A 20,599-nucleotide genomic window follows, 5' to 3' on the forward strand; every position below is an offset into this window, starting at 1 on the left:
CAGCACAACGCTCAGTCCTATCACATTTACATAACTAGCCTAGTAGTTGTGGCTTTACCACTACTCTTTAATCCCATCCATGTTTCTGACGTGCCTCTCAGATCCACGTTCATGTACGAGCAGTTCCCCGAGGTCATGAACATGCTGTGGACCAGAATGCTGAAGGACAACAAGAAGAACTGGAGAAGAGTTTACAAGGTGCTGAGAGTCTCCGTTCCACTGCTCCTGTTTCATTCATTTGATCATGTTGACTGTGGTGAGGAAGCCTAGTGCCATGTTGATTGTGGTGAGGAAGCCTAGTGCCATGTTGACTGTGGTGAGGAAGCCTAGTGCCATGTTGACTGTGGTGAGGAAGCCTAGTGCCATGTTGACTGTGGTGAGGAAGCCTAGTGCCATGTTGACTGTGGTGAGGAAGCCTAGTGCCATGTTGACTGTGGTGAGGAAGCCTAGTGCCATGTTGACTGTGGTGAGGAAGCCTAGTGCCATGTTGACTGTGGTGAGGAAGCCTAGTGCCATGTTGACTGTGGTGAGGAAGCCTAGTGCCATGTTGACTGTGGTGAGGAAGCCTAGTGCCATGTTGACTGTGGTGAGGAAGCCTAGTGCCATGTTGACTGTGGTGAGGAAGCCTAGTGCCATGTTGACTGTGGTGAGGAAGCCTAGTGCCATGTTGACTGTGGTGAGGAAGCCTAGTGCCATGTTGACTGTGGTGAGGAAGCCTAGTGCCATGTTGACTGTGGTGAGGAAGCCTAGTGCCATGTTGTCTCTAACTGTGTTGCTCGTCTCCTCCAGGCCTTGCTACTGCTGGCATACCTCATCAGGAACGGATCGGAGCGAGTCGTCACCAGCGCGAGGGAACACATCTACGACCTTCGCTCCTTGGAAAACTACCATTTTGTTGGTAAGCAATCATTTGGGGCTGGCGCTGCACAGCAGCACTGAAAGACCAAGAGAAGTGTGAAGGGTATTGATTAATTCCATAACCATCCCCATGCCGCTCCTCTAAACCAATCAGGATGTCCTCAGTGGTGAGGCTCTTGGTTTCAGATGGAACACCCAGGAGTATTCATTAGTGAGGAAGTTTCCATGGCCATAGCTGGAGTACTGAAGAGTCAGTCAGATGCAAGTCCATCACATTGTGGTTTTAAACCTGGTATATATGCACATATGTAATGTGGACAAATGAAGAGTATGTAAATCATCAAGTTGAGTGGCTCCTTGGATACCAACTGTATGCATTTGTGATTTGCTATGACAGAGGTGAAATGCTTGGATGGTTTTTGTACATGTTTTGTGTGCTAGGCCGAGCCTGCAGAGCTCGCCGTCTGTTTTCAGTGGTACAACAACACATGCTTTGGAGGGTAATGGCATCATAAGAATGTGAGAAACTCTGAAAATGTATGTTCCAAAAATGGATGGCTTGGTTCCTCTTAATTTTTGGTGGTTTTGAAAAAGCTGAGGAATGAGATCGCATCACCATCACTTTTAATATGCTCAGCTGTTTTGGAGGCACATGTTGCTTCAACCATTTTGGTTTCAGTTAATGTTGCAGTTAGAAGTTCTACATGTTATGAATGTCAGAGCTGATCTGCACACAGCAGTTTGCTTTCCAACTTAATTTCACTCGACACAAATTAAACTTGGAGCCAAGTCACTGACCCTCAAAGAGTCCTCTAGTTATGTACGGAGTTCCAGTGACTGAATGATTCAAAGTACATCATTTGGTTAGACCAGTTACCTAGTAATGTCTGTTAGGGGTCTAGGTTTATCTACAGGCCAAACAAGCCTGACTAGAGAGACACACTAACCTCTGTTAAAGGTCACATACAGTTTAGGCACATTGAAACCTAACTCTTATTACATTCATCAAGGTAACTGTCTCTTTAGGATAGGTAGACGGAAATGTGGATTCTCTCTCTTTAGAAGTACAGTTTATATATCCTGTGGGGCTCAGTTGGTAGAGCATGGCGCTTACAACGCCAGGGTTGTGGGTTCGATTTCCACAGGGGACCAGTTAAAGAAAAAAAATGCATGCACTCACTACTGTAAGTCGCTCTGGATAAGAGCGTCTGCAAAAACAAAAAGAGAGACATTCACAACTCTGCTAAAGTTGCCTCTGTGTTTCAAGCATTGGATATTGTGTTTTATAGTACACATAATCCAATACCATTTCAAATGTTACATGCAAATACATTTAGGATGATGGCATTTATTAAATATTTGAGTAAGGGGCTAACAGATTTACTGTAGGGCTATTTTGAGTTATGCTAATCTTTTTTCATGCTTCGCTCTCAAGAATGAGCATTTGGTGCATGGCATGAGCACTCACTAGGCTCCGTTACATAAAGTCCCCGCTGAGACAAATACTGTCTCCAGGACAGGCCTGTTGTGGCAGGAAAACAATGGAGCCTGTGTTCCCCCTCCTGAAGGAGGTCTATAAAGGCCTGGTCCCAAGCTACCAGACCCTCATCCAAAGCTGCTTTGGCCTGGAGCTGCAGTGCACTGTTCTGTTCTGTTCTCCCTCTCTCAGCCAAAACAAACGTTACTTTATTTGCTTCAGTGTTGACTTCCTCTTTAACCGCTTACACTATCAACCCTGTCACTGGAGAATAAGAGCTCGAGTTTATGGATGTTGTTGATTCTATTGTCAGTTTTCAATTAAAATGAACACAACCTAGTGTAATGTGGGAAGCCAAAAGTGAAATGATTTCCATACTTTAATTAGGTGAATGCCAGTGTATTAAAGTGTCCTATCCTGTTGTGTGTTCCCCCTCCCCTCGCCAGATGAGAATGGGAAGGACCAGGGCATCAACGTGCGTCAGAAGGTGAAGGAGATGGTGGAGTTTGTCCAGGATGACGACCGGCTCCGGGAGGAGAGGAAGAAGGCTAAGAAAAACAAGGACAAGTACATCGGTGTGTCCTCAGACTGCACTGGAGGAGGATTCAACAAGACCAGCCGTAAGTGGCACCACACAGGAGGGACAGGAGATTATCTGTGACGCTCTGTTAAAGCTGTGGAAGAGAATGTGGTCTCTCATTTCCATACTCTTACAAATCACAAAGCAAATATATTTGATGCTGTTATGAAGTTCATAAGGGATGTTCCCCTGTCAGCAGGTTTCATGTTAAATCCAGGTGTTTCAGACACAAGGCACATCGGGGCATATTCCATGTTAGCAGACAAACAAAAACACACAAGCAGATTAATGTACCTCTAGTCCCTGTCACTGTATTTTACCTCTAGTCCCTGGTTCTGTAATTTACCTCTAGTCCCTGGTTCTGTAATTTACCTCTAGTCCCTGGTTCTGTAATTTACCTCTAGTCACTGTTACTGTAATTTACCTCTAGTCCCTGTTTCTGTAATTTACCTCTAGTCCCTGGTTCTGTAATTTACCTCTAGTCACTGTTACTGTAATTTACCTCTAGTCCCTGTCACTGTATTTTACCTCTAGTCCCTGTCACTGTAATTTACCTCTAGTCACTGTAATTTACCTCTAGTCCCTGTCACTGTATTTTACCTCTAGTCCCTGTCACTGTAATTTACCCCTAGTCCCTGTTTCTGTAATTTACCTCTAGTCCCTGTTTCTGTAATTTACCTCTAGTCCCTGTCACTGTAATTTACCTCTAGTCCCTGTCACTGTAATTTACCTCTAGTCCCTGTCACTGTAATTTACCTCTAGTCACTGTAATTTACCTCTAGTCCCTGTCACTGTATTTTACCTCTAGTCCCTGTTTCTGTAATTTACCTCTAGTCCCTGTCACTGTAATTTACCTCTAGTCCCTGTCACTGTAATTTACCTCTAGTCCCTGTCACTGTAATTTACCTCTAGTCCCTGTTTCTGTAATTTACCTCTAGTCCCTGTTTCTGTAATTTACCTCTAGTCCCTGTCACTGTAATTTACCTCTAGTCCCTGGTTCTGTAATTTACCTCTAGTCCCTGGTTCTGTAATTTACCTCTAGTCACTGTTACTGTAATTTACCTCTAGTCCCTGTTTCTGTAATTTACCTCTAGTCCCTGGTTCTGTAATTTACCTCTAGTCACTGTTACTGTAATTTACCTCTAGTCCCTGTCACTGTATTTTACCTCTAGTCCCTGGTTCTGTAATTTACCTCTAGTCCCTGGTTCTGTAATTTACCTCTAGTCACTGTTACTGTAATTTACCTCTAGTCCCTGTTTCTGTAATTTACCTCTAGTCCCTGGTTCTGTAATTTACCTCTAGTCACTGTTACTGTAATTTACCTCTAGTCCCTGTCACTGTATTTTACCTCTAGTCCCTGTCACTGTAATTTACCTCTAGTCACTGTAATTTACCTCTAGTCCCTGTCACTGTATTTTACCTCTAGTCCCTGTCACTGTAATTTACCCCTAGTCCCTGTTTCTGTAATTTACCTCTAGTCCCTGTTTCTGTAATTTACCTCTAGTCCCTGTCACTGTAATTTACCTCTAGTCCCTGTCACTGTAATTTACCTCTAGTCCCTGTCACTGTAATTTACCTCTAGTCACTGTAATTTACCTCTAGTCCCTGTCACTGTATTTTACCTCTAGTCCCTGTTTCTGTAATTTACCTCTAGTCCCTGTCACTGTAATTTACCTCTAGTCCCTGTCACTGTAATTTACCTCTAGTCCCTGTCACTGTAATTTACCTCTAGTCCCTGTTTCTGTAATTTACCTCTAGTCCCTGTTTCTGTAATTTACCTCTAGTCCCTGTCACTGTAATTTACCTCTAGTCCCTGTCACTGTAATTTACCTCTAGTCCCTGTCACTGTAATTTACCTCTAGTCCCTGTTTCTGTAATTTACCTCTAGTCCCTGTTTCTGTATTTTACCTCTAGTCCCTGTCACTGTATTTTACCTCTAGTCCCTGTCACTGTAATTTACCTCTAGTCACTGTAATTTACCTCTAGTCCCTGTTTCTGTAATTTACCTCTAGTCCCTGTCACTGTAATTTACCTCTAGTCCCTGTCACTGTAATTTACCTCTAGTCCCTGTCACTGTAATTTACCTCTAGTCACTGTAATTTACCTCTAGTCCCTGTCACTGTATTTTACCTCTAGTCCCTGTCACTGTAATTTACCTCTAGTCCCTGTCACTGTAATTTACCTCTAGTCACTGTCACTGTAATTTACCTCTAGTCCCTGTTTCTGTAATTTACCGCTAGTCCCTGTTTCTGTAATTTACCTCTAGTCCCTGTTTCTGTAATTTACCTCTAGTCCCTGTTTCTGTAATTTACCTCTAGTCCCTATCACTGTAATTTACCTCTAGTCCCTGTTTCTGTAATTTACCTCTAGTCCCTGTTTCTGTAATTTACCTCTAGTCCCTGTTTCTGTAATTTACCTCTAGTCCCTGTTTCTGTAATTTACCTCTAGTCCCTTTTACTGTATTTTACCTCTAGTCCCTGTCACTGTAATTTACCTCTAGTCCCTGTCACTGTAATTTACCTCTAGTCCCAGTTACTGTAATTTACCTCTAGTCCCTGTCACTGTAATTTACCTCTAATCACTGTAATTTACCTCTAGTCCCTGTCACTGTAATTTACCTCTAGTCCCTGTTACTGTATTTTACCTCTAGTCCCTGTCACTGTAATTTACCTCTTGTCCCTGTCACTGTAATTTACCTCTAGTCCCTGTCACTGTAATTTACCTCTAGTCCCTGTTACTGTAATTTACATCTAGTCCCTGTCACTGTAATTTACCTCTAGTCCCTGTCACTGTAATTTACCTCTAGTCCCTGTCACTGTAATTTACCTCTAGTCCCTGTCACTGTAATTTACCTCTAGTCCCTGTTCCTGTAATTTACCTCTAGTCCCTGTCACTGTAATTTACCTCTAGTCCATGTCACTGTAATTTACCTCTAGTCCCTGTTACTGTAATTTACCTCTAGTCCCTGTTACTGTAATTTACCTCTAGTCCCTGTCACTGTAATTTACCTCTAGTCCCTGTCACTGTACTTGACCTCTAGTCCCTGTCACTGTAATATACCTCTAGTCACTGTAATGTACCTCTAGTCCCTGTCACTGTAATTTACCTCTAGTCCCTGTCACTGTAATTTATCTCTAGTCCCTGTTACTGTAATTTACCTCTAGTCCCTGTCACTGTAATTTACCTCTAGTCCCTGTCACTGTAATTTACCTCTAGTCCCTGTCACTGTAATTTATCTCTAGTCCCTGTTCCTGTAATTTACCTCTAGTCCCTGTCACTGTAATTTACCTCTAGTCCCTGTCACTGTACTTGACCTCTAGTCCCTGTCACTGTAATATACCTCTAGTCACTGTAATGTACCTCTAGTCCCTGTCACTGTAATTTACCTCTAGTCCCTGTCACTGTAATTTACCTCTAGTCCCTGTCACTGTAATTTACCTCTAGTCCCTGTCACTGTAATTTACCTCTAGTCCCTGTCACTGTACTTGACCTCTAGTCCCTGTCACTGTACTTGACCTCTAGTCCCTGTCACTGTAATTTACCTCTAGTCCCTGTCACTGTAATTTACCTCTAGTCCCGGTCACTGTAATTTACCTCTAGTCCCTGTCACTGTAATATACCTCTAGTCCCTGTCACTGTAATTTACCTCTAGTCCCTGTCACTGTGTGTCTCTTTTTGCAGGCCTCTGTTTGTCTGCAGTCTCAGAAGGCTTCCAGAATATCGCTCCTCTATTCCCGACAGACCTCTCCCTCCTTCCTCTCACGCTGCCTCCTCCTCCTCATCACTGATCTTTTGATTAGAGTGGTTTTCACTCCGGGGCCAATCATGTCTTCTCACATCTTCATCAGTGAGATTTCGGATCATGTTTGTACAAGAGAGACCTCACCACCCTCACCATATAACAGAACATATCTTCCCCATATCTGTTTTTGATTCGCTGCTTTCTGTTCTGCTATTCCGATATCTAATCAAGGGGGCTGGCGGGTCCCTTGTCATTTCATTAGGATTGGGTTGGAGACAACTGATTGAAAGGCTTTATTTTCATGCGCCATTGATTCCTCCCTTTGATTCCTGATATCTTTGATTTGCTACTATGATTTCCCACTTCATTAGTCAAACCAGAGTTCCCATTTGTCAATTAATGATGTGGCGGGGGGGGGATTATTTTTGTCACACAGGATCAAAATAACACTTGAGATGGAGACAGTCATCTGGTGATGCTCTCTGTTTCAGCAGACACACTGTAGCAGTGCAGTGTTTGTGTTGGCAATGGGCCCATTCATTTTCAATGCAGAATAACCAATTATCTGTTGCACATCTTAATTGGCATTCCAGATAGATGCAGTGCATTCCCACAACGGCTCTCATTAGGTTAGTGAAGTGAGGCTCACTCAGCATAGCTACAAAACACGTTAATGGTACCAAAACACACTTGATTTTTCAGCATAAACCTGTAAACCCTGTTTCTTCCCTCTCTGCGCCTCTCCTCCCCCTCAGCGGGAGACATGTTTGACTCTGAGCCCAGAGGGAAGTGGGATGAGGACTGGGACAAGAGCAAGGGAGCCTTCCCCTTCAGTGAGAAGCTGGGAGAAATCAGCGACAAGATCGGCAGCACCATCGACGACACCATCAACAAGTTCCGCAAGAATGAGAGGGATGACTGGCCCGACCGAATCAGGTATTCCTGAGTGAATTTAAGTGCAAAAGGCCAAAAGCAAAATGGAGATGTAATGCTTAAGCCAGCGTTTCCCAAACACGATCCTGGGGACCCCAAGGGGTGCACATTTTGGTTTTTGCACTAGCACTACAGAGCTGATTTGAATAATGAACTAATCAAGCTTTGATTATCTGAATCAGCTGCGTAGTGCTCGGGCAAAAAAGCAAAACGTGCACCCTGTGGGGTCCCCGGGACCGTGTTTGGGAAACGCTGGCTTAAGTCAATACCAATCTGTTTAATGATAGAGCATTTCTTTTTGAAAAACACTAATCTTCACACCTTTCATGTGTGTGTTTTGTTGTTCTCTTTCTCCCCAGTGACAGCGAGGAGGACAGGGTATCGCGGAACGGCCGGCCGGTGTCGGGGTCAGGAAAGCTGTCGGGGGTGGAGTTCAAAGACGAGACTGTTACGACCACGAGGATCCAGATCAGCCAGGCAACGGAGACCACCACCACACGCAAGCGGGGCGGCATCCGCTCCAAAACCGTGGACCTAGGGGCCGCTGCACACTACACAGGGGACAGGGCCAGTCTGGACGCAGACAACGTAAAGGTACCACTGACCTCCCTGTATCTCACTCTGACCCCTGACCTCCATGTATCTCACTCTGACCCCTGACCTCCATGTATCTCACTCTGACCACTTCCCTAGGCTACTACTGCATGTCAATGTAGGCCAATAGGATGTGTAGACTCAACAGCACCTGCTTTTGAAGCCTATAGAGAACACTGTTGAGTTGTCTGCGGAATCTATTTTCATCAGTGAGTTTTTATAGAGACTGGAACACAAGATGGTGATTATTTCCCGTGGGACAGAAGGCAAGCTGTGTTTCATCTCTTCTGACTGTCTAATGACATGATAGAAGTGGATGGCAGCAGGAACAATGAACAGTGGAGCTCCTGGGCTGCCGAATCCAAACTGATTCTAGACTAGTGCTGCTCTCTTGTGGCAGCTTTAGGAAGTGTAGCACCCTGTTTTATTCCAACTCAAATTAAAAGTGAACAGCTTGTGTGAGAGTGTCCTTATCTCATTCTCTGTGTTCTCTTCAGACGTCGGTCAGCCAGTCTTCAAGCAGTGGCCTTGCAGACCTTCTGATGGTGGACGCTGGGTCCAGTCAGACGGCACCAGCAGGTAAGACCCATCACTCACTCATCTAATGAGCCAGTCACCCACAGTGCTACGCACATATTGAGAAGACGTTGGTATATAAAGTGATAGCACTCTAAAGTAAGGTGGCTCAAAGCCATAGATGTAGCTCCTCCAGAATCACCAAATCAAATCAAATCAAATTTTATTGGTCACATGCGCCGAATACAACAGGTGCAGACATTACAGTGAAATGCTTACCTACAGCCCTTAACCAACAGTGCATTTATTTTAAACAAAAAAAGTAAAAATAAAACAACAACAAAAAAAAGTGTTGAGAAAAAAAAAAAAAGAGCAGAAGTAAAATAAAGTGACAGTAGGGAGGCTATATATACAGGGGGGTACCGTTGCAGAGTCAATGTGCGGGGGCACCGGCTAGTTGAGGTAGTTGAGGTAATATGTACATGTGGGTAGAGTTAAAGTGACTGTGCATAAATACTTAACAGAGTAGCAGCAGCGTAAAAAGGATGGGGTGGGGGGGCAGTGCAAATAGTCCGGGTAGCCATGATTAGCTGTTCAGGAGTCTTATGGCTTGGGGGTAGAAGCTGTTGAGAAGTCTTTTGGACCTAGACTTGGCACTCCGGTAACGCTTGCCGTGCGGTAGCAGAGAGAACAGTCTATGACTAGGGTGGCTGGAGTCTTTGACAATTTTGAGGGCCTTCCTCTGACACCGCCTGGTATAGAGGTCCTGGATGGCAGGAGGCTTTGCCCCAGTGATGTACTGGGCCGTACGCACTACCCTCTGTAGTGCCTTGCGGTCGGAGGCCAAGCAGTTGCCATACCAGGCGGTGATGCAACCAGTCAGGATGCTCTCGATGGTGCAGCTGTAGAATTTTTTGAGGATCTGAGGACCCATGCCAAATCTTTTTAGTCTCCTGAGGGGGAATAGGCTTTGTCGTGCCCTCTTCACGACTGTCTTGGTGTGTTTGGACCATGATAGTTCGTTGGTGATGTGGACACCAAGGAACTTGAAGCTCTCAACCTGTTCCACTACAGCCCCGTCGATGAGAATGGGGGGCGTGCTCAGTCCTCTTTTTTTTCTGTAGTCCACAATCATCTCCTTTGTCTTGGTCACGTTGAGGGAGAGGTTGTTGTCCTGGCACCACACGGCCAGATCTCTGACCTCCTCCCTATAGGCTGTCTCATCGTTGTCGGTGATCAGGCCTACCACTGTTGTGTCGTCGGCAAACTTAATGATGGTGTTGGAGTCGTGCCTGGCCATGCAGTCATGGGTGAACAGAGAGTACAGGAGGGGGACTGAGCACGCACCCCTGAGGGGCCCCGTGTTGAGGATCAGTGTGGCAGATGTGTTGTTACCTACCCTTACCACCTGGGGGCGGCCCGTCAGGAAGTCCAGGATCCAGTTGCAGAGGGAGGTGTTTAGTCCCAGGATCCTTAGCTTAGTGATGAGCTTAGAGGGCACTATGGTGTTGAATGCTGAGCTGTAGTCAATGAATAGCATTCTCACGTAGGTGTTCCTCTTGTCCAGGTGGGAAAGGGCAGTGTGGAGTGCAATAGAGATTGCATCATCTGTGGATCTGTTGGGGCGGTATGCAAATTGGAGTGGGTCTAGGGTTTCTGGGATAATGGTGTTGATGTGAGCCATGACCAGCCTTTCAAAGCACTTCATGGCTACAGACGTCAGTGCTACGGGTCGGTAGTCATTTAGGCAGGTTATCTTAGAGTCCTTGGGCACGGGGACTATGGTGGTCTGCTTGAAACATGTTGGTATTACAGACTCAGTCAGGGACATGTTGAAAATGTCAGTGAAGACACTTGCCAGTTGGTCAGCACATGCTCGGAGTACACGTCCTGGTAATCCGTCTGGCCCTGCGGCCTTGTGAATGTTGACCTGCTTAAAAGTCTTACTCACATCGGCTACGGAGAGCGTGATCACATAGTCATCCGGAACAGCTGGTGCTCTCATGCATGCTTCAGTGTTGCTTGCCTCGAAGCGAGCATAGAAGTGGTTTAGCTCGTCTGGTAGGCTTGTGTCACTTGCTAGCTCGCGGCTGTGCTTCCCTTTGTAGTCTGTAATAGTTTTCAAGCCCTGCCACATCCGACGAGCGTCAGAGCCAGTGTAGTACGATTCAATCTTAGTCCTGTATTGACTCTTTGCCTGTTTGATGGTTCGTCGGAGGTCATAGCGGGATTTCTTATAAGTGTCCGGGTTAGAGTCCCGTTCCTTGAAAGCGGCAGCTCTACCCTTTAGCTCAGTGCGGATGTTTCCTGTAATCCATGGCTTCTGGTTGTGGTATGTACGTCACGGTCACTGTGGGGGACGACATCATCGATGCACTTATTGATGAAGCCAGTGACTGATGTGGTGTACTCCTCAATGCTGTCTGAAGAATCCCGGAACATGTTCCAGTCTGTGCTAGCAAAACAGTCCTGTAGCTTAGCATCTGCGTCATCTGACCACTTTTTTATTAACCGAGTCACTGGTGCTTCCTGCTTTAGTTTTTGCTTATAAGCAGGAATCAGGAGGATAGAGTTATGGTCAGATTTGCCAAATGGAGGGCGAGGGAGAGCTTTGTATGCGTCTCTGTGTGTGGAGTTAAGGTGGTCTAGAGGTTTTTTTCCTCCGGTTGCACATTTAACATGCTGGTAGAAATTAGGTAGAACGGATTTAAGTTTCCCTGCATTAAAGTCCCGGCCACTAGGGAGCGCTGCATCTGGATGAGCGTTTTCCTGTTGATTAATGGCCTTGTACAACTCATTCAGTGCAATCTTAATGCCAGCATTGGTTTGTGGTGGTAAATAGACAGCTATGAAAAATATAGATGAAAACTCTCTTGGTAAATAGTGTGGTCTACAGCTTATCATAAGATACTCTACCTCAGGCGAGCAAAACCTCGAGACTTCCTTAGTATTTGATTTTGTGCACCAGCTGTTGTTTACAAATATACACAGACCGCCACCTCTTGTCTTACCGGAGTCAGCCGTTCTGTCCTGCCGATGTAGCGTATAGCCTGCTAGCTGAATGTTATCATTGTCGTCGTTCAGCCACGACTCGGTGAAACATAAGATATTACAGTTTTTAATGTCCCGTTGGTAGGATAACCGTAATCTTAAGTCGTCCAATTTATTTTCAAATGATTGAACGTTGGCTAATAGGATTGATGGAAGAGGCAGTTTACTCGCTCGCCGTCGGATCCTTACAAGGCACCCCGATCTACGTCCACAATATCTCCGTCTCTTCCTCACGCGAATGACGGGGATTTGGGCCTTGTCGGGTGTCTGTATGATATCCTTCGCGCCGCCTCGTTGAAGAAAAATCTTCGGTCAATACGAGGTGAGTAATCGCTGTCCTGATATCCAGAAGCTCTTTTTGGTTATAAGAGACGATGGCAGAAACATTATGTACAAAATAAATTACAAATAACGCGGAAAAACACACATAATAGTACAATTGGTTAGAGGGCTGTAAAACGGCAGCCATCTTCTCCGGCGCTGTTATGTACACCAGGGACGGGAGGGGAGGGAGCAGGCAGGTCTAAGATGCCAAGATGTCAGACCAGTGTGTCAGGCAGCCTGGGGAGAGAACAGTAGAGAGGATGGGAGAAGAGGACAGGAGAGAACAGTAGAGGGGATGGGAGAAGAAGACAGGAGAGAACAGTAGAGGGGATGAGAGAAGAGGACAGGAGAGAACAGTAGAGGGGATGGGAGAAGAGGACAGGAGAGAACAGTAGAGGGGATGAGAGAAGAGGACAGGAGAGAACAGGAGAAGGGAGGAGAGAAGAGAACAGGAGAAGGGAGGAGAGGGGAGAAGAGAAGAGGAGAGGGGAGAAGAGAAGAGGACAGGAGAGGGGAGAAGAGAAGAGAACAGGACAGGAGAGAACAGGAGAGGGGAGACGAGAAGAGGACAGGAGAGAACAGTAGAAGGGATGGGAGAAGAGGGCAGGAGAGAACAGTAGAGGGGATGAAATAAGAGGACAGGAGAGAAGAGGACAGGAGAGAAGAGGACAGGAGAGGAGAGAAGAGGACAGGAGAGAAGAGGACAGGAGAGAAGAGGACAGGAGAGAAGAGGACAGGAGAGAAGAGGACAGGAGAGAACAGGGGAGGAGAGGAGAGAAGAGGACAGGAGAGAACAGGAGAGGAAAGGAGAGGAGAGAACAGGAGACGACAGTAGAGGGGATGAGAGAAGAAGACGGGAGAGGGGAGGAGAGAAGAGGACAGGAGAGAAGAGGACAGGAGAGAAGAGGACAGGAGAGAAGAGGACAGGAGAGAAGAGGACAGGAGAGAAGAGGACAGGAGAGAAGAGGACAGGAGAGAAGAGGAGAGGAGAGAAGAGGACAGGAGAGAACAGGGGAGGAGAGGAGAGAAGAGGACAGGAGAGAACAGGAGAGGGGAGACGAGAAGAGGACAGGAGAGAACAGTAGAGGGGATGGGAGAAGAGGACAGGAGAGGGGAGGAGAGAAGAGGACAGGAGAGAAGAGGAGAGGAGAGGAGAGAAGAGGACAGGAGAGGGAAGGAGAGAGGAGGACAGGAGAGAAGAGGGGAGAAGAGGAGAGGACAGGGGAGGAGAGGGGAGAAGTGGACAGGGGAGGAGAGAAGAGGAAGAGAGAGGAGAGGAAGAGCATGCCATGGCCAGCTGTCTGAGGCTGAGCCAGTGTTTGCTGGGATGGGAATGCTGCATGTGCACACAGAGCTGCTGCGGTCCCTCGTCATCATGTCGTTGCCTTCTCCAACCAAAAGAGCTCGGGCCTGTCTCTCACGCTCAGACGACATCCTCATCTCCTCCGCTGGCACTCTGTTCGCACTCTCTTTCTCTGTGTGTGTGTGTGTGTGTGTGTGTGTGTGTGTGTGTGGTGTGTGTGTGTGTGTGTGTGCACGCGCCATCCAGGTGGAAGTTCAGACCTCATCTGTGGTTTTGCTGACTTCTCCTCCCCAGCTGCCTCAGCCAGTCTCCCTTCATCAGCCGGTACGTCTCACTGCTTCACCTCTCCATTGTCGGAACAGTATCTGCTGTCTGTATTACAGCTTTAATCTTAGGCAGGCCACTCCCACTTCCCAATAAATCCAGCAGAAAGCCTTGGTTTTCATAAACCTTGTAGCAGCTTGTGAGGGGAAAATGTGTAAGTCTCTCTGGATAAGAGCGTCTGCTAAATGATGTAAATGTAAATGAAAACCGAAGAGGTGAATACCTTAGTACAGAGCACCCTGCCCCCCTCCTGCCCCATCCTGCCCCCCTCCCGTCTCTCTCCGTGCCATCTCCTGCCCAGGGGTTTGTGGTTGCGGCCCACGTGATGTCCTGTCCTGTGGAAGTGAAGGTGGTGTAATATTGATGTGCCTGGGATGAGTCCAGATGGAGGTCCTACCTGCTGAGCCTCATAACGACAGACACATGTCAGCTCTCATTTGACACAGCTCATCTCCCCCAGCCTTCACACTCTGCTCCGTGCTGGATGGATGGGTGGGTGGGTGGGTGGGTGGGTGGGTGGATGGATGGATGGATGGATGGATGGATGGATGGGAGAAAAGAGAGAGATATGGAGGGAAGATGAGAAGGCCCCAGCAACAAGTCTTTGGCAGTTTATCTGCTATTGTCAGAGTCCTCTTTGGATTTGTGTGTGTACACGTGCGCATGTGTTCTCATGCAGTACCCTCTGGTCCTGTTGTGTGTTGTCCTGTGCAGTAGCCTCTGGTCCTGGTGTGTGGTCCTGTGCAGTACCCTCTGGTCCTGGTGTCTGGTCCTGTGCAGTAGCCTCTGGTCCTGGTGTGTTGTCCTGTGCAGTACCCTCTGGTCCTGGTGTGTGGTCCTGTGCAGTAGCCTCTGGTCCTGTTGTGTGTTGTCCTGTGCAGTAGCCTCTGGTCCTGGTGTGTTGTCCTGTGCAGTAGCCTCTGGTTCTGGTGTGTGGTCCTGTGCAGTACCCTCTGGTCCTGGTGTCTGGTCCTGTGCAGTAGCCTCTGGTCCTGGTGTGTTGTCCTGTGCAGTACCCTCTGGTCCTGGTGTGTGGTCCTGTGCAGTAGCCTCTGGTCCTGTTGTGTGTTGTCCTGTGCAGTAGCCTCTGGTCCTGGTGTGTTGTCCTGTGCAGTAGCCTCTGGTTCTGGTGTGTTGTCCTGTGCAGTAGCCTCTGGTCCTGGTGTGTGGTCCTGTGCAGTAGCCTCTGGTCCTGTTGTGTGTTGTCCTGTGCAGTAGCCTCTGGTCCTGGTGTGTTGTCCTGTGCAGTACCCTCTGGTCCTGGTGTCTGGTCCTGTGCAGTAGCCTCTGGTCCTGGTGTGTGGTCCTGTGCAGTAGCCTCTGGTCCTGGTGTGTTGTCCTGTGCAGTAGCCTCTGGTCCTGGTGTGTTGTCCTGTGCAGTACCCTCTGGTCCTGTTGTGTGTTGTCCTGTGCAGTGGCCTCTGGTCCTGGTGTGTTGTCCTGTGCAGTACCCTCTGGTCCTGGTGTCTGGTCCTGTGCAGTAGCCTCTGGTCCTGGTGTGTGGTCCTGTGCAGTAGCCTCTGGTTCTGGTGTGTGGTCCTGTGCAGTAGCCTCTGGTCCTGGTGTGTTGTCCTGTGCAGTACCCTCTGGTCCTGTTGTGTGTTGTCCTGTGCAGTGGCCTCTGGTCCTGGTGTGTTGTCCTGTGCAGTAGCCTCTGGTCCTGGTGTGTTGTCCTGTGCAGTAGCCTCTGGTCCTGTTGTGTTGTCCTGTGCAGTACCCTCTGGTCCTGGTATGTGGTCCTGTGCAGTAGCCTCTGGTCCTGGTGTGTGGTCCTGTGCAGTAGCCTCTGGTCCTGGTGTCTGGTCCTGTGCAGTAGCCTCTGGTCCTGGTATGTGGTCCTGTGCAGTAGCCTCTGGCCCTGGTGTGTTGTCCTGTGCAGTACCCTCTGGTCCTGGTGTGTTGTCCTGTGCAGTAGCCTCTGGTCCTGTTGTGTGTTGTCCTGTGCAGTAGCCTCTGGTCCTGGTGTGTTGTCCTGTGCAGTAGCCTCTGGTTCTGGTGTGTTGTCCTGTGCAGTAGCCTCTGGTCCTGGTGTGTGGTCCTGTGCAGTAGCCTCTGGTCCTGGTGTGTGGTCCTGTGCAGTAGCCTCTGGTCCTGGTGTGTGGTCCTGTGCAGTAGCCTCTGGTCCTGGTGTCTGGTCCTGTGCAGTAGCCTCTGGTCCTGGTATGTGGTCCTGTGCAGTAGCCTCTGGCCCTGGTGTGTTGTCCTGTGCAGTAGCCTCTGGTTCTGGTGTGTGGTCCTGTGCAGTAGCCTCTGGTTCTGGTGTGTGGTCCTGTGCAGTAGCCTCTGGTCCTGGTGTGTTGTCCTGTGCAGTAGCCTCTGGTTCTGGTGTGTTGTCCTGTGCAGTAGCCTCTGGTTCTGGTGTGTTGTCCTGTGCAGTAGCCTCTGGTCCTGGTGTGTGGTCCTGTGCAGTAGCCTCTGGTCCTGGTGTGTGGTCCTGTGCAGTAGCCTCTGGTTCTGGTGTTAGCACACGCTCTGGGCTATGAGTGCTGGTACTCCCCTTGGGGTGATCTCTGTTACCTTCACTGTTCACCTGCCTGCCTGACAGGGTGCAAAAACTCCCCCTTAGAGAAGAAATGTGACATGCCTCATGCCTTATTTTACATTTGAGTCATTTAGCAGACGCTCTTATCCAGAGCGACTTACAGTTAGTGAGTGCATACATTTTTTCATACTGGCCCCCCGTGGGAAACGAACCCACAACCCTGGCGTTGCAAGCGCCATGCTCTACCAACTGAGCTACAGGGGTCTCTTCAAGTCCTTGGAAATGCTGAACACTGTGGATAATAACATCTTCACTTATTTGGATTAGATTTTAAGAAAAGCACAGCAACACATTCATTTTTTCAAACTGTTAAAATGAAATTGAAACACAATTAGTTTCAACCTGTTTATATTGTTGATGTTGATGGGTGTCTATAGAGATTCATAGCTATCATAGTTATGAATCTGATGTAGTCTTTCATTTCTAAATGACCCTTTCTTCTCTCCCTAGGGCCAGGGTCCAGTGGGGACTGGAATGCGTTCTCCAGTCCGCTGGCCACCACTCCTCCATCTCAGCCAATCACAGACCTGTTTGGTAGCATCCAGCCTCCCCCGGCCTCGGCCCCCGCCCCCACTCCACCCTCAGCTGACTTATTTGACCTGATGGGCTCCAATCACACATCCCTCAGCGCCTCCCAAAGCATGACCTTCTCCATGTGTGGTACCCAGAGTGTGGGTGTCGCCAACACTGGCCTGCCCATCTCCAGATCACAGGTACGGGTGGCTCACAGGCCCCCACCTCACTACATGAGATATTGTTATAGCTGGAAGTGCCTCATTATCATGGAAGAGGTCTACGTTGTGAATACAAAGGATGTGGACACCCCTTCAAATTGGTGGATTCGGCTATTTCAGCCACACCCGTTGCTGACAAATCGAGCACACAGCCATGCAATCTCCATAGACAAACACTGGCAGTGGAATGGCCCGTACTGAAGAGCTCATTGACTTTCAACGTGGCACCGTCATAAGATGCCACCTTTCCAACAAGTCAGTTCGTCAAATTTCTGACCTGCTAGAGCGGCCCCGGTCAACTGTAAGTGCTGTTATTGTTAAGTGGAAACGTCTAGGAGCAACAACGGCTCAGCCACGAAGTGGTAGGCCACACAAGCTCACAGAACGGGACTGCCGTGTGCTGAAGCGCGTAAAAATTGTCTGTCCTTCGTTGCAACACTCACTACTGAGTTTCAAACTGCCTCTGGAAGGAACGTCAGCACATGAACTGTTCGTCGGGTGCTTCATGAAATGGGTTTCCATGGCCGACCAGCTGCACACAAGCCTAAGATCACCATGCGCAATGCCAAGCGTCGGCTGTAGTGGTGTAAAGCTTGCCGCCATTGGATTCTGGAGCAGTGGAAACGCGTTCTCTGGACTGATGAATCACGCTTCACCATCTGGCAGTCCGACGGACAAATCTTGGTTTGGCGGATGCCAGGAGAACGCTACCTGCCCCAATGCATAGTTCCAACTGTAAAGTTTGGTGGAGGAGGAATAATGGTCTGGGGCTGTTTTTCATGGTTCAGGCTAGTTCCAGTGAAGGGAAATCTTAATGCTACAGCATACAATGACATTCTAGATGATTCTGTGCTTCCAACTTTGTGGCAACAGTTTGGGGAAGGCCCTTTCCTGTTTCAGCATGACAATGCCCCGTGCACAAAGTGAGGTCCATACAGAAATGGTTTGTCGAGATCGGTGTGGAAGAACTTGACTGGCCTGCACAAAGCCCTGACCTCAACCCCTTCGAACACCTTTGGATTAATTGGAAAGCCGACTGCGAGCCAGGTCTAATCGCCCAACATCAGTGCCGACATCACTAATGCTCTTGTGGCTGAAAGGAAGCAAGTCCCCACAGCAATGTTCCAACATCTAGCGGAAAGCCTTCCCAGAAGAGTGGATGCTGTTATAGCAGCAAAGGGGGGACCAACTCCATATTAATGCCCATGATGTTGGATGAGCAGGTGTCCACATACTTTTGGCCATGTGGTGTTGTGTGATTGTAGGATAGATGATTGTGATAACCTGGCCTGTGTTTTTGTGTTGTCTCTTCTTTGGGTTTTTGTAGAACTTTGGGCCAGTGCAGGGGGGCTTATTGCCCCAGCACATAGGGCTCCAGAAGCCCTGCCTCCCCCCCACATGGTCGGACCCCAGCGTCAACATCAGCCTGGACTTCCTGTCTCCTGGCATGCCGACGACCAACTGCAAGCCCAGCCTCAACAACATGTTACAGCAAGGTCTGTTATTAACTCACTGTCCTCACTTATTTCTCTGTGTTGGCCGTCAACTCACTTGTAATGTGAATTTCATTGTGTCAGTGCAAGGAGATCTAACTGACAGTAACATCAGCATATTTGTCATTTCAGATCCCCTGCTTTCAGGAGTCCAGCCGTCCATCAACCTGGCTCAGAGTTTTGGAGGCCTGAATCTGAACGTCCAGCCCACAGCCACACCCATCAGACTTTCCACCAACCCCATGATGCCCACCAGCGCCATGGGCCTGGGCATGCCTCCCACCATGGCAACGGGTACCATGGGGATGGGCGCCATGGGAATGGGAGGAGTGCCTGTCAATCAGGGAATTATGGGAATGAACATGGGCGTGGCCCCCGCAGGCATGGGCCTGCAAGGCACCCTGGGTATGCCAGGGATGTGCATAGGGCAGCCCATGGTCAACCCTGCCATGGTGCAACCCAAACAAGATGCCTTCGCAAACTTCGGCAACTTCGGGAAATGAGAGAGCTGAAGGATTTGTGTGGAAGAGTATCGTTCAGAATACACCATTATGAAGGAAAAGCTGCATACATGGACTACTTGAAAAATATCTAATGGTGTTACCCTTCAATCCGTATATACACTGAGTGTACAAAACATTAAGAACACCTTCCTAAAATTGAGTTGCACTCCCTTTTGCCCTCAGAACAGCCTCAATTTGTCAGGGCATGGACTCTACAAGATTTCGAAAGCGTTCCACAGGGGATGCTGGCCCAGGTTGACTCCAACGCTTCCCACAGTTGTGTGAAGTTGGCTGGATGTCCTTTGGATGTTGAACCATTCTTGATACACACAGGAAACTGTTGAGCGTGAAAAACCCAGCAGCGTTGCAGTTCTTCACACAAACCGGTGCGCCTGGCACCTACTACCATACCCTGTTCAAAGGCACTTAAATCTTTTGTCTTTCCCATTCACCCTCTGAATGGCACGCATACACAATACATGTCTCAAGGCTTAAAAATCCTTCTTTTATCTGTCTCCTCCCCTTCATCTACACTGATTGAAGTGGATTTAACAAGTGACATCAATAAAGGATCATAGCTTTCACCTGGATTCACCTGGTCAGTCTATGTGATAGAAAGAGCAGGTGTCCTTGATGTTTTGTACACTCAGTGTATATATATAAAAAATCTATCAAGAGTTTGAATTAGTTTTTGGGCGGGAATGGTTTATCTAACATGACATTTTGTAAATGGTTGAAAGCATCTACATTATACTTTCTACCAACACCAGATAAATACTTTAGAAAACATGTTAAGTGTTTTACTTTGTCCCTTTTCTACTTTCATGTTGTCATGTCTGTGATTCAGACATGTCAGAAGAAAGTTCTGGAATTACCTCACATTGACCATACTTCATGCCGGGACTCAGAACGGTAGTGGCGAAATATGTAAATATATTTTTGGTGTGCAAAAACGAAAAGTATTATTGCGCTATTAAAGATGTCTTGGAAAGTATGACGTGGAGGGCTTAAAGTACAAAGAAGTACCCCAAGTTAATAAATTCCTATTTTACATGTTTTGTGTTGATGTCATGTTACATTTATATCTCTGTTACTGGTGTATGTTTAAACTGCACTTTCATTTCCCTCGGTTCTATTGCCTGTTCCACAATCTTAGTGGGTTAACCATCAGAATCAAGTTAATATTATGAGTTAACAACACAGCTGGTGGCCACAATAATAATAATAATATAATATGCCATTTAGCAGACGCTTTTATCCAAAGCGACTTACAGTCATGCGTGCATACATTTTTGTGTATGGGTGGTCCCGGGGATCGAACCCACTACCTTGGCGTTACAAGCGCCGTGCTCTACCAGTTGAGCTACAGAGGACCAGCAGCTTCTGTACTGGGTCCCAAATGGCACAGTATTCCCTATAGACACTACTGCACTAGAAAGGTAACAGGGTGCCATTTGCTTTTCCATCCCAATGGGATCATGTAGAGTGTTCCAGTGTTGCCCAGACAGAGGCTGTCCTCTCCTTCTATAGGGTGCCTCACAGTGAAGCCCATGCCTTGTCTCTGATGAGGGGTGTGGTCACAAAGGCTGACACAAGAATCAATCAGTATTTGATCGAGATCCTTG

The 20,599-nt window shown here is 47.7% G+C and overlaps 1 protein-coding gene across 2 annotated transcripts in view; it reads left to right on the forward strand.

The window, feature by feature from the left end:
• Positions 1–19,161, forward strand: part of LOC121579183 (clathrin interactor 1) — a 39,948-nt gene extending 20,787 nt beyond the window's left edge. The window contains exons 3-12 of one of the 2 annotated variants that reach the window (XM_041893544.2): positions 102–198; positions 790–898; positions 2,782–2,955; positions 7,413–7,593; positions 7,950–8,184; positions 8,682–8,763; positions 13,625–13,702; positions 16,695–16,957; positions 18,306–18,474; positions 18,604–19,161. In XM_041893544.2, the coding sequence (XP_041749478.1) occupies positions 102–198; positions 790–898; positions 2,782–2,955; positions 7,413–7,593; positions 7,950–8,184; positions 8,682–8,763; positions 13,625–13,702; positions 16,695–16,957; positions 18,306–18,474; positions 18,604–18,974 (1,759 nt within the window). In that variant the 3' untranslated portion in view covers positions 18,975–19,161. The remainder of the gene's footprint in view (positions 1–101; positions 199–789; positions 899–2,781; positions 2,956–7,412; positions 7,594–7,949; positions 8,185–8,681; positions 8,764–13,624; positions 13,703–16,694; positions 16,958–18,305; positions 18,475–18,603) is intronic. The other variant, XM_041893546.2, reaches the window with a different exon arrangement.
• The last annotated feature ends 1,438 nt before the right edge of the window (positions 19,162–20,599 follow it).

Source organism: Coregonus clupeaformis, chromosome 13, assembly GCF_020615455.1.
Source record: "Coregonus clupeaformis isolate EN_2021a chromosome 13, ASM2061545v1, whole genome shotgun sequence".
Lineage (NCBI taxonomy): Eukaryota > Metazoa > Chordata > Actinopteri > Salmoniformes > Salmonidae > Coregonus > Coregonus clupeaformis.